General features: G+C 36.4%; 1 protein-coding gene across 4 annotated transcripts in view; it reads left to right on the top strand.

Annotated features, from left to right (window-relative positions):
• Window positions 1-14,721, top strand: part of TAF2 (TATA-box binding protein associated factor 2) — a 95,386-nt gene that overhangs the window by 57,985 nt on the left and 22,680 nt on the right. For all 4 annotated transcript variants that reach the window (XM_047842193.1, XM_047842191.1, XM_047842194.1 and 1 more), the window contains one exon: window positions 5,210-5,319. In XM_047842193.1, the coding sequence (XP_047698149.1) occupies window positions 5,210-5,319 (110 nt within the window). The remainder of the gene's footprint in view (window positions 1-5,209; window positions 5,320-14,721) is intronic.

The following is a 14,721-nucleotide window of genomic DNA, read 5'->3' as shown; positions in this document are numbered from 1 at the left end:
TTTGGTAGAATTAGATAAAACTGAAGAATTCTGGGGTGAAACCTTAAAGTCTGGAGGAAAAAAACCCCAGATTACCTGTAATTACTCCTTGATGCTTTAGAGGTGAACGTGAATATTGTTTCTACAAGGATGCATCTTTGATTCCCTGTACTAGGTAATGTCCCTCAAGTCATGATTGCCCATAAAATCCTACAGTTCTTCCTAACCTTAAGTAAAGAAATACTTGCAATATATGTGTTAATTTTATAGCTGGAAATCTTTGATTATCTTTGCCGCATGGGAATAGAAGTTCTAAAAAAACAGAGACCATGTTTCCTTTGGTCTCTGTTCTAGAACATAAGCATGGTGCCTTATATGCATTTGATTCAGTACGTGTTAAACAAGTGATTGGATGCAATTTTTTACTATTTCCTCTAATCATACAATTGGCTTTTTTCTAATCATCTGTTTGTTTAAATGACGTCATATGTTAAAGAGAAGTGCTTTTATCTCTGTGTTGACAACTGTATATAGAAAAAAGCTTTAAGGTGTTTATTTTGAATTGTGTGGGGAAGTTCTCAGTCTTTCATGTTAGTTTGATGTTTTTATTTTTTTAATTTAAATCCAAGTTAGTTAACATACAGTGTAATAATGATTTCAGGAGTAGAATTTAGTGATTCATCACTTACATCTAACACCCAGTGCTCATCCCAGCAAGTGTCCTCCTTAATGCCCCTCACCCGTTTAGCCCATCCTCCCACCCAGCACCTCTCCAACAACCCTGTTTGTTCTCTGTATTTAAGAGTCTCTTATGGTTTGTCTTCCTCTCTGCTTTTATATTATTTTTGCTTCCCTTCCCTTATGTTCATCTGTTTTGTTTCTTAAATTCCACATATGAGTGAAATTATATACTTGCCTTTCTCTAACTGACCTACTTCATTTTGCTTAGCATAATAATACTCTACTTCCATCCACATTATTACAGATGGCAAGATTTCATTCTTTTTTTTAGCTGAGTAATATTCCATTGTATGTATGTATGTGTATGTACTTATGTATGTTTATACATACACACATACCAAATCTTTATTCATTTATTAGTCAATGGACATTTGGGCTCTGTCCATACGGCTATTGTTGATAGTACTGCTATAAACATTGGGGTTCATGTGCCCCTTCAAATCAGCAGTCCCGTATCCTTTGGATAAATACCTAGCAGTGCAATTGCTGGGTTTTCGGGTAGTTCTATTTTTAATTTTTTGAGGAACCTCCGTACTGTTTGTCAGAGTGGCTGCACCAGTTTGTGTTCCCATCAGCAGTGCAAAAGGGTTCCTCTTTTTCCACATCCTCACCAACATCTGTTGTTGCCTGAGTTGCTCATTTTAGCCATTCTGACAGGTGTGAGGTGGTATCTCATTGTGGTTTTGATTTGGATTTCCCTGATGAATGATGTTGAGCATTTTTTCATATGTCTTTTAGCCATCTGGATGTCTTCTTTGGGAAAGTGTCTATTCATATCTTCTGCCCATTTCTTCACTGGATTATATGTTTTTGGGGTGTTGAGTTTGATAAGTTCTTTATAGATTTTGGATACTAGCCCTTTATCTGATATGTCATTTGCAAATGTCTTCTCCCATTCTGTCGGCTGTCTTTAATTTTGCTGATTGTTTCCTTCGCTCTGCAAAAGCATTTTATCTTGATGGGGTTCCAATAGTTCATTTTTGCTTTTGTTTCCTTGCCTCTGGAGATATATCAAGTAAGAAGTTGCTGCATCCAAGGTCAGAGAGGTTGTTGCCTGTTTTCTTCTCTAGGATTTTGACGGTTTCCTGTCTTACATTTAGGTCTTTCATCTAAGAACCTAAGAAAGTGGTCCAGCTTCATTCTCCTGCATGTCGCTGTACAGTTTTCCCAACACCTCTTGCTGAAGAGGCTTTTTTCCATTGGATATTCTTTCCTGCTTTGTCAAAGATTAGTTGGCCATACATTTGGCAGTCCATTTCTGGGTTCCTTATTCTGTTCCATTGATCTATGGTCTGTTTTTGTGCCAGTACCATACTGTCTTGATACAGCTTTGTAATACAACTTGAACTCCAGAATTGTGATGTGTCCAGCTTTGATTTTCTTCTTCAGGATTGCTTTGCCTATTCAGAATCTTTTCTACTTCCATATAAATTTTAGGATTATTCTAGCTCTGTGAAGAATGCTAGTGTTATTTTCATAGGGATTACATTGAATGTGTAGATTGCTTTGGGGTAGTATCCACATTTTAACAATATTCTTCCAATCCATGAGCATGGATAGTTTGATGTTTTAAACGTAGTAATAGGGTTGTCCACTTTAATTGTATAGTTTTCTCTCAGTAAAAGATTTTTAGATTGTAGGTCAGTTCTTCATTAAGATATCTTGAGAACTAAACTAAATAAATGCACTTAAGTTAAGCTAGATATTCACCTGACAAATTACTAATACTTTTTTTCTTCATAAAGTTTGCTGTTCATTTTACAAGTTTGATAAGATAGAGAAATAATCTAGATGCATAATTGTTAAATAAATAAATCTGGGTGTACTATTTTTAAACTAAAATGAAGTTTACGTTTTTTAAAATTACAGTTCCCTTTCAGTGGGCATGACTTTTTAAAATACTCATATAAATTTGGAAAAATATCAAATCACATTAAGAAGAAAACTTTCAAAAAGCCTGTAATTATTTTAACCAGAAACACTTAACATTTTGGAGTTTTGTTTTACACTTATTTCTGTGCATGTATATACTTTTTACATTGATAGGAAGAACTACTATATTCTCATTATAATGGGTAGGGATTATATTTAAAATAACATGGAATGATATTATGGTTTTGGAATCAAGCATACATATGATTACAGCATATCACTTCCTCAAGAGACACACATATGTCCTGTGCTTTTTTCTCTTGAGAGATTTTGAGCATGTGTTTGGTTTTGATTTGACTCCATTTCTTATTGGTAGTGATTGGCAATAGATTGGACTAGCCTACCAGGAAAATTCTCAACTGTTTAAGGAAATAATAGGATGTTTTCGCTGCTATGAACTTGACATGATCCTGTGACTTTCTCAAGATTTGCTTTAGATCTGTTCTAGTTGTCTGAAGCATATGCTTATTCTGAATTTTCATGTTTAATCTCTGTAAAATTAAGAACAAAATTCTCATTGTTTTCCCTTAAACCTATCTCCTCTGAGTATTGCTTTGGCTGTTTTGTCATTTATAAATACTTTGTAAAAGCCTTTCTTCTGTTATCTAAACTTTATTTAAACTTCTATTATCTAAACTCTTCTATTATCTAAACTTCTATTATCTAAACTTCTATTATCTAAACTTTTGTTTAGAGAAAAACAAAACTTTTGATGAAATGTTTAATTTGATAAAAGTAATATATGTACTGATCATTATTGCTCTTTTAGTGATCAAAGACATCCTCAGTGCACTCCTTACAATTCATTGGCTCGGCTGTCAAGGGTTTATAATGATCTGAGTAAATACCATAAAGTTCTATCAGTTGGGCCCTCCCACTTTGGTATTTGGGGTAGCTGGGAAAGCAGCCAGATAGAAACTTAAGTTTTCTTCTTAATGCAAATTAAAAGTATAACAGCATTAACATGCTCTAAAGAACAAACTCATCCATATTTTTAAAGATTATTTACCTGTAATACTGGTCTATTCTTATAGATAGATTTTGAGATCCTTAAGGATAGGAATTGTGTTTATTTATAAAGGTACAAAAATATGGATATGACATATCCATGAAGATAAATATCCCTTTCACATTACCCATCTGTAAATTACATCTATAATCCCATTTCACTTTTTGCTCTCATAGCTTTTCAATAGTCTTTTATACAGTCTTAAAATTTCAAAGCACTAAAAGATAGTAAAGAGAGTAAAAGATAGTAAAAGAGAGTCCATCTCTTTTAGTTTTATGGACATGAAATTGAAGCCAAAAGGGGTTAAGTGTCTTAAGCTGCAACCTAATAGTTTCACTTTCTTCCCATTTCTTTTTTAAGTACAAATCCAGTTTGATGCCTTCCCACCAACAAATATAAAAACTTCCTGGGTTCACCATTAAGGTTTTGCTAATCTCATTTATAATTATAATCTAAGTTTCTTTCTTCTCCAGTTATATCCAAGCATCCCATTACTCCGTGGTCTTGAATCTCTTGAGCCCAGGCCTGGCTCTTATCCCTGCACTAAATGCTAGGCTATGGCCATAGCTTCCTTGCTTCTCCTTTTCTTTGTCTTTTTCTCTGGCATCTCCTACTCATAACACTGGACATTTTCTTTTTCCAATTTTGTTTTGGTCACATTTCCCTATTTTTAGAAGACTACAGAAGTGTTCAGGTAGCCTCTCACAAGAGGTAACTCTGAGTAGTGGAATTTCACTGTTACCCTCCATGAGGATACTTTTACTAATGAACTCTTCTAAATTTCAGCTCATTTTGAGGAAACCTTTTTGTGTGGTCTCCATATTTTAAATGCTTCTGCACATCTCCATGCTTTACAAAGATACCATAAGAATGAAGTTTATATTCATTTTATTATTTCAGTGTAGACTTCTTGGCCTGTATGTGATCTCCCCCCACCCCCCCACCATGTAAAGATTTTTCTATTTACTTACCAGTCTGTCTTTAAAAATTTTTCAAGGGATGGGGACATGGGTGGCTCAGTCAGTTAAGCATCCGACTCTTGATTTCTGCTCAGGTCATGATCTCACAGTTCATGGGATCGAGCCCTGCGTTGCACTGGCAGTGTGGAGTCTCCTTGGGATTCTGTCTCCCTCTCTCTCTGCCCCTTCCCTTGTTCATGTGCACATGTGTGCTTTCTCTCTCTCTCAAAATTTAAAATAAACACTAAAATATATATATATATTAAAAAAAATTCTAGGGAATATAAAATGTTCATTTTAGAAATGAATAGGAAAGGTTGGTTAGGAATACATAGAGTCAGTTTTAAAAGACCTCGTACATAAGGCCGTTTTAGAAAGAACAAACCCACTAGAATTTTTTTTAGTGGATTAACAATAGTAAATATTTAGGATGTTTAAGATAATGTCTTTGAAATGAAATTAAACTTAAACACAAAGGTAGATGTAAGAAGAGAGGATAAAATAGGAAGGAGGAACTACAGAAAATTTTTAAATGTGTTTCATGGTCAGCAAAAGTTTGCTGACATAAGATTCTATCTTTATCTTTCAGACATAAGATTCTAAACATGTTGACTAAGAACCCACCATTTACTAAGAACATGGAGTCTCCCTTATGTAATGAAGCCTTGGTAGATCAACTTTGGAAACTTATGAATTCTGGTGAGACAGCAGTAGCTTTTAAAAAATTTTTATTATTAGAATATTTTCATTTCACAACAGGTTTTTGTACTTAAGGAACTATGGTTAATCTTTTGTCTTTTTTTTTTTTTTTTTTCTTTAAGAAGGATACTTATCACATCTTCCTTCACAGTGGTGAGCATGATAATATTTACTAAGGGTATATTCACTCATTTTGCCTCACAAGGTGGTTGAGGAAACAAAAATATTCATTTATGTGGAAGTATCCCAAATGTTCAAAGAGCTGTAAACATGAGTCTGCAAAGTATTATTATTGTTATTTTTATTTCAGAAGATTACACAGTGGAAAAATAGGTCTAGTGACCTTTCCCAGAGGTAACCAATTTCTTGTGTATCCTTTCAGGAACAGCACATGTTGTTATTGTTGTGCATGCTGGAGACCATGGTATCTCATCACAGTTTTGCTCTATTTGAATCAGGTCAAAGGGCAGGATAGCCTAATAGTGTTCTTCAGTACTAGACTCTGGAACCAGTTTGATGAGGGTCACATCTCAGCTGAATGATTTACTCAGTGTGACTTGTCTAAGCCTTTGGTTTTCTATTTATGAAATGGAGATGATGGTACCTACTTCTGCACACTGAAAATTAAATGAGTTAATATTTGTAAAGCACAGTGTATTCATATCAAGTGCCCAAAATGTTGTTAAATTTATGTAGTGATGACATCATTATGCTTCTCAAATATTTGAGCTGTATGTAGTTCCTATTTTGTAAGTCTTTCATATTCTTTGCCAATTGAATTTTTTGGTCTTTTCCAATTGACTTGTAAATGTTGTATATATTTAAAGAAAATTTGCCTTATGGCTCTGATGTGTTGAAATTGGATTACTGGTTTTGGTTTAAAATTCAGTTAAAAGGTAAATTTAACTGTTCTAGATAGATGGTGAGAGAGCAGTTGCTATTCTAGTATGTGTGTTACTTCACCTTCTCCTTACAATATTGGAAAATAACATGTCCTACCTGTTTTATTAGTGGCTACTTCACTAAATCACAACTAAATACCAAGTTCTGGTTCTTGAAAAAAAATTACTTACCAGCATTGTGATGTTAAGTAATTGCACGACTTCTGTCCCTCAATTTCATAATCATAGTGCAGTGCCCCAAGTAAAGACACCATAGTAGATATTTCGTTGAAATACAGTTGTATGGAACTTGTCCTCAGAGTATTTGGAAAACAGCACATAAACCAGTTTATATGATAAAGCTAAATTATTTTTCTAATGGTTTCCGTAATCCCTAGGAAAATGTTTACATGGTGTTTTATTTATATTTTGCTACTTGTGGTCACACTGAAGACTGTTATGATTACTGTCATTTAGATCCAGGGGATGAACACAAGGTCAGGAACTTGTAAAGGATTATTTAACAGTTAATATGTAGCACAAACTATACTGTGTTGAATGTATTCTTTAAAAAAATTTTTTTTAACGTTTATTTATTTTTTTTTTTTTTTAATTTTTTTTTTTTTTCAACGTTTATTCATTTTTGCGACAGAGAGAGACAGAGCATGAACCGGGGAGGGGCAGAGAGAGAGGGAGACACAGAATCGGAAACAGGCTCCAGGCTCTGAGCCAACAGCCCAGAGCCCGACGCGGGGCTCGAACTCGCGGACCGCGAGATCGTGACCTGGCTGAAGTCGGACGCTCAACCGACTGCGCCACCCAGGCGCCCCTACGTTTATTTATTTTTGAGGCAGACATAGAGTGTGAGCGGGGGTGGGGCAGAGAGAGGGAGACACAGAATCCGAATCAGGCTCCAGGCTCTGAGCTGTCAGCACAGAACCCGATGTGAGGCTCGAACTCACGAACCACAGGATCATGACCTCCGCCGAAGTCGGAGGCTTAACCGACTGAGACACCTAGGCACCCCAGTGTGTTAAATATATTCTTAACAAGAGTGCTTGATTCCACGACTGAGATGGATTGTAACTTTGAGGAAGGCATAATGAAATACAAAGAATCTTACCACCGTCTAAGGAAGATTTCTTGAACAAAATAAATATACATTAAGGTTAATGGAACAATTCTTTAAGACATTTGAAGCCCATTGGAAGGTTGTGGTTATACAAATTCAAGCTCTGATTGATGCTTAGTATTTAATTTTGATAGTGTTCACTGTGAAACACAGTTGCTGCTTTGGGTTGGAATTTTCTATGACAGTAATGTAAACAAAACAGATCTGTGAGGTTGTGGTCATAAACAATTTACTGCTCAGCTCTTCAGAGCTATAAATTAGATGGGAGCAACAGTGAGAGTGGTGTGAATAGTTGGGAGAGGTTTTTTGTTTTGTTTTTTAGTGTTTCGGGAGAACATTGGACGTTGGGGGACAGTGGTTAGAGGATTGCTCATTTCCCTTCCACACCTGAGCCTCTGAGATACATGAATGAATCCGATCTAGGAAATCCCCTTTTTTGCTTAATTTTTAAAATTTCTTTTTTAAAAATTATAATGGTAATATAATCATGTTACACAGTTTTATCTGAACAAAAAGAAGAAACAGTATATTTGGCCTGTAGGGAAAAAACGTTGTGCGTAGTTTTAATGAAGGTTTAAAAATAGCATTCTATCATAATAATTTTTCATATTACTACGTGATCTTACTGGTAATCGTTTTAAGAAATTATAATGAGAATTCTTTTGTAACAAGGAGGTAGGCCATCATCTAAGTCCTTAAACCTGCTGAACTCTGTCTGCCCCTCACTCCCTATTGGGGCTCCTGGGTTATATGGTCATTTGAGATAAACATTATCTTGATTTACATATGGAGAACAAACTGTAGACAGTAGGGGTTTAATTAAATACATTTATTTATTTCTGTCCTATTCCAAACTGGATTTGAGATGTCTTGACTTTGCATAGTTATATAATTTGGTGAACCCATTTGAAGTAGCATAGGGAGACAGTACCATGGCAGTTAAGAAAAGATCATCTTAGAATAGGTGGTCATCAGATGCTTTTGAAGAATCAAAGTTTGCTTGCTTAGCTGGTTTCAGAAATTTCTCAGTAAGATAGTAATTTTGGTAGGATACATAGTATTAGAATTTTGAAAATTGTGGGGCACTTGGATGGCTCAGTCGGTTAAGCATCCGACTTCAGCTCAGATTATGATCTTGCGGTTTACGAGTTCGAGCCCCACATCAGACTCTCTGCTGACAGCTCAGAGCCTGGAGCCTGCTTCAGATTCTGTCTCTCTCTCTCTCTCTGTCCCTCCCCCTACCTCACGCTCTGTCTCCCTCTCTCAAAAATAAATAAAAACATAGCCAAAAAATTTTTTTAGAAAAAATAATTTTTAGAAAAAATATTTTGAAAATTGAAATTTGAGAATAAGACTAATTATATGAACTTCTATTCATGTTCTTTTTTCTTTCATCTATCACTCAATGAATATTAGTAATACTCTTTTTAGAAATATACTAGGGAGACTTAGAGCTGACAGTTACCAAGAGGGACACCTGGTAACTGAGTCATTCTAATGGCCATGTGCTGGAAGCAAGGTTCCCAGACTTCTGTTTTTGAGATCCTAGACTGACTGCCTGGTGTCTAAGACTCTCTGCTTGGTGTATGGTAGCTCCACTTAGCCTTATGTTCTGGGTGCTGCTCTGGTATCATCCCAACGGTTTTGTTTTAAAGCTTCATTTATTTTTTTTTAATAAAAAAAATTTTTTTTAAGTTTGTTTATTTTGAGAGAGGTAGAGTGTGTGTGTGTGCGTGTGTGTGTGCATGCATGTGTGCGTGCAAGTGGGAGAGGGGCAGAGATAGAATCCCAAGCAGGCTCTGTGCTGCTAGCACAGAGCCATTGGGGGGCTCCAACTCACCAACCAGGAGATTATGACCTCAGCTGAGATCAAGAGTCAGCAGCTTAACCTGTTGAGCCACCCAGGTGCCCTCAACAGTTTTTGTTTAAAAGGTACGCACACACACACACAGAGCTATCTATGTATGTACACATACGTACAGACATCAAATATCTTACCCCATTTTTTAGTTTAATTTTCCCCTGTAACTTTTTCTCCCCAAACTTTTGTTTTTAAATTTTTCAAAGTTTAGGGACACCTGGGTGGCTCAGTCGGTTAAGTGTCCAACTTTGGCTCAAGCCATGATCTCATGGTTTGTGAGTTCAAGCCCTACACTGGGCTCTGCACTGACAGTGCGGAGCCTCCCTGGGATTCTCTCTCAGTCTCTCTCTCTCTGCTCCTCCCAACTCACTTGCACATGTGTGTGCTCTCTCTCAAAATAAACTTTAAAAAAAAATTTACAAAGCTTAGAAAAATCTTAAGAATAGTACAGTGAATGGCTGTGTATTTTCATCTTGGGTTATTAGTTGTTAACTCTTTACCATATTTACTTTGTTTCTTTTCCCTTTCTTTCTTTATACATACCTCTTTTTTTCCTGAATTGTTTGAAAGTAAGTTGTATCATGATGCTATTCCCAAAATACTTTAGTGTATATTCCTATGAATAAGGACAATCCTCAATATCGTTAACACACCCTACTCCAATATATATCTGATATTCAGATTTCTTTGTCTCCCAAAATGTCCTTGTAGTTCCCATATAGCTTTTACAATAATAATGTTCCTCATAAAGAGTAAACATTTTTAAACAAACATCTTTCACATTATATGATCTTTGTTCCTAGTGGCTTTAAGAATCTTAATTAGGTTGTTTTTTTTTTTTAATTTTTTTTTGAGAGACAGCACGTGTACACTTTCAGGGGAGGGGCAGAGAGAGAGGAAGACAGAGAATCCTAAGCAAGTTCCGTGCTGCCAGCGCAGAGCCTGTCACAGGGCTTGATCCCATGAACTATGAGATCATGGTCTGAGTTGAAATCAAGAGTTGGATGCTTAACCGACTGAGCCACCCAGGTGCTCCTAAGTAGATTTATTTTTAATCAAAAGTATCACATTGTTCACGGGCAGTTCTTTTTAAAGGCTTCAGGTGTTCATTTATTTATCATTTCTTGAGCACCAATTTGCCACTGTACTGTGTTTTGTGTGTATCAGATACTTTGTGTTAACTTAGTGTACTAGAAAGAGAGGCATAGGAACAGATAAATTATAATACAAATAGATAGTTACTGAAATAAAGCGAAGAGCAAAGTACTCTAGAAACCTGAAGAACAGAACCATGAGCCCTGCCTGGAATGGCAGAATGTTCATGGGGTAGTGACATCTCTTGAAGAGTGCAAAAGAGTTTGCCACACGAGAAAGACATTTTAGGTAAGTCTCAAGTTCTGAAAGGATGTTTGACAGATGGTATTATCTGGAAAAATAGATTAGGATGCAAAAGTGAAAGGCTTTAGGAGTTGACATTTTATTTATCCTGTATACAGTGGGGAACAGGTGGAGTTATGACCTGACTGGCTTCTATTAGATGTATATATTTGTTTCCACACAATGATTTTCCTTTCCCAACAAAAAAGGCTTTAAAATTCAGAACATATGAGATCCTACCTTTAATAGCTTTCTGTAAGATACTGGATTATAGACCAACATGATAATAATTTAAAAAAATACATTTAAAAATTAAAAACTTAGGAATTGGAGATTTTTACTGGTGCTTTACATTTCATTTAAAATATAAGTGCTTTCTCAAGTTTTACCTGTTAAACAGTGTTTTTTCATTTCTTAAGATAGAAGCCTGCATTGAAGAGATTGTATATTATTATGAAGGAAATTTTAGCTGTTACTCCCAAGCTGCTCTTTAGTGTTCGTCACATTACTGTAAGAATGACATGAAAACTTTTATGTAATTACTCAGGACATTGATGGCTGTTTACATCATACTTTTTAGTGTTTGGAAGTGTACAGCTAAACTCAAGGAGTAGAATGAAGGACAACTTCTAATTCAGTTTGGTGGGATTTGCCAAGTTTCAGAGTAAGAAAATAGACAATTTTGATATTAACATCGGAAGATTTCAAAGTTCTCCCCCTCTGTGTTTCTCCCGTAGAACACTCCTTGCTAGGAATAGGAATGGTCAAGAAAATGAAAACATATTAATGCATTTTTTTGTAGGAAATTACATATATATACACACACATGGATATGAATGAAATGTTTTCACTCAGTGTAATATGCATGGAGAGATCAGGACAGAACTAACCTGTGGCAGTTGTATTTGTCTGGCCCAACTCTTTAAAAATGTCCAAGCTTCTTTCATCTGTAAGAAATGCTGGGCTTTTGGAAAACAAAGGTTTCAAAGTGAGCTTTCTTCTTAGCAGCTTTTTATCTTAATTAGCTTTAGTAAGCAATGACTTCAGGAAATGAAGAGATGCTCTTTTTAAAAGGCTCAGATTTGCTGGTTTGGGGGTTGTCTTTAAGATACTTTATGATATGAATAGACAGCGTTAGTACTGGGTTCCTGCTTTCTTCATGAGTGTTCTCCTTCCGTCTCAAGTAAGCACAGTGGGTCCCAAAGTGTAACTACTAGTGAGGACGGAGCAGTCCACGTCTTAACTTGAGAGAAGAGAAGAATGTTGTTTTCACACATGTGAGGATTCCTTGCCATTTAAGTGATTGGGACCATTTCAGCTAGAAGTTCTTCAAAATGCTGTCACTGAGGACAGAAATCAGGAGTTATTTCAGGGCCTCTTACTAAGGAATGGAAATCATTGCTTTCAAATCATAGAATTTTGACCTGTGGGGATATTAAACACCATCTCCGTTCAGTGCTCTCATTTTAGGGCCCACCTCCTGACGTGCCCAGGATCACAGAGCTAACATAATTTGGCAGAAGTGTTTTCCTCACTATACCACTGAACTTAATTGCACTACAAATAATGACAACCATTTTAAGATTTTATTTCATGATTTTAAAATGTGATGGAGCTTTGATCTTTTTTTCTCTTTTGTAATTTTAACAGAAGTACTGCTATTCATTTTTTAGCTCCCTCTTACGAGCCCTAAATTTTCATTTTACAAATCAATTTTTTTTAAATATGAAATTTATTGTCAAATTGGTTTCCATACAACACCCAGTGCTCATCCCAACAGGTGCCCTCCTCAACGCCCATCACCCACCCTCCCCTGCCTCCCACCCCCCATCAACCCTCAGTTTGTTCTCAGTTTTTAAGAGTCTCTTATGGTTTGGCTCCCTCCCTCTCTAAGCTTTTTTTTTTTTTCCTTCCCCTCCCCCATGGTCTTCTGTTAAGTTTCTCAGGATCCACATAAGAGTGAAAACATACGGTATCTTTCTCTCTATGACTTATTTCACTTAGCATAACACTCTCCAGTTCCATCCACGTTGCTACAAAAGGCCATATTTCATTCTTTCTCATGGCCACGTGGTATTCCATTGTGTATATAAACCACGATTTCTTTATCCATTCATCAGTTGATGGACATTTAGGCTCTTTCCATAATTTGGCTATTGTTGAAAGTGCTGCTATAAACGTTGGGATACAATGGGGTACAAGTCTCCCTATGCATCAGCATTCCTGTATCCCTTGCGTAAATTCCTAGCAGTGCTATTGCTGGGTCATAAGGTAGATCTGTTTTTAATTTTTTGAGGAACCTCCACACTGCTTTCCAGAGCGGCTGCACCAGTTTGCATTCCCACCAACAGTGCAAGAAGGTTCCCATTTCTCCACATCCTCACCAGCATCTATAGTCTCCTGATTTGTTCATTTTAGCCACTCTGACTGGCATGAGGTGGTATCTGAGTGTGGTTTTGATTTGTATTTCCCTGATGAGGAGCGACGTTGAGCAACTTTTCATGTGCCTGTTGGCCATCCGGATGTCTTCTTTAGAGAAGTGTCTATTCATGTTTTCTGCCCATTTCTTTACTGGATTATTTGTTTTTCGGGTGTGGAGTTTGGTGAGCTCTTTATAGGTTTTGGATACTAGCCCATTGTCCGATATGTCATTTGCAAATATCTTTTCCCATTCCGTTGGTTGCCTTTTAGTTTTGTTGATTGTTTCCTTTGCTGTGCAGAAGCATTTTATCTTGATGAAGTCCCAGTAGTTCATTTTTGCTTTTAATTCCCTTGCCTTTGGGGATGTGTCAAGTAAGAAATTGCTGCACCTGAGGTCAGAGAGGTTTTTTTCTGCTTTCTCCTCTAGGATTTTGATGGTTTCCTGTCTCACATTCAGGCCCTTTATCCATTTTGAGTTTATTTTTGTGAATGGTGTGAGAAAGTGGTCTAGTTTCATCCTTCTGCCTGTTGCTGTCCAGTTCTCCCAGCACCATTTGTTAAGGAGACTGTCTTTTTGCCATTGGATATTCTTTCCTGCTTTGTCAAAGATTAGTTGGCCATACGTTTGTGAGTGTAATTCTGGGGTTTCTATTCTATTCCATTGGTCTATGTGTCTCTTTTTGTGCCAATACCATGGTGTCTTGATGATTACAGCTTTGTAGTAGAGGCTAAAGTCTGGGATTGTGATGCCTCCTGCTTTGGTCTTCTTCAAAATTACTTTGGCTATTCGGGGTCTTTTGTGGTTTCATACAAATTTTAGGATTGCTTGTTCTAGTTTCGAGAAGAATGCTGGTGCAATTTTGATTGGGATTGCATTGAATGTGTAGATAGCTTTGGGTAGTATTGACATTTTAACAATATTTATTCTTCCAATCCATGAGCATGGAATGTTTTTCCATTTCTTTATATCTTACTTCAATTTCCTTCTTAAGCTTTCTATAGTTTTCAGCATACAGATCTTTTACATCTTTGGTTAGATTTATTCCTAGGTATTTTATGCTTCTTGGTGCAATTGTGAATGGGATCAGTTTCTTTGTCTTTCTGTTGCTTCATTATTAGCATATAAGAATGCAGCTGATTTCTGTACATTGATTTTGTATCCTGCAACTTTGCTGAGTTCATGTATCAGTTCTAGCAGACATGGTGGAGTCTATCGGGTTTTCCATGTATAATATCGTGTCATCTGCAAAAAGTGAAAGCTTGACATCATCTTTGCCAGTTTTGATGCCTTTGATTTCCTTTTGTTGTCTGATTGCTGATGCTAGAACTTCCAACACTATGTTAAGCAACAGCGGTGAGAGTGGATATCCCTGAACTGGATATCCTCCCTGGATATCCTGATCTCAGGGAGAAAGCTCTCAGTTTTTCCCCCATTGAGGATGATATTAGCTGTGGGCTTTTCATAAATGGCTTTTATGATGCTTAAGTATGTTCCTTCTATCCTGACTTTCTCGAGGGTTTTTATTAAGAAAGGATGCTGATTTTGTCAAATGCTTTTTCCGCATCAATAGACAGGATCATATGCTGCTTTTCTTTTATTAATGTGATGTATCACATTGATTGATTTGCAAATGTTGAACAAGCCCTGCATCCCAGGAATGAATCCCACTTGATCGTGGTGAATAATTCTTTTTATATGCTGTTGAATTCAATTTGCTAGTATCTTATTG

Source organism: Prionailurus viverrinus, chromosome F2 (assembly GCF_022837055.1).
Source record: "Prionailurus viverrinus isolate Anna chromosome F2, UM_Priviv_1.0, whole genome shotgun sequence".
Classification (NCBI taxonomy): Eukaryota; Metazoa; Chordata; class Mammalia; order Carnivora; family Felidae; genus Prionailurus; species Prionailurus viverrinus.
This window is presented reverse-complemented; position numbering and strand designations above follow the sequence as displayed.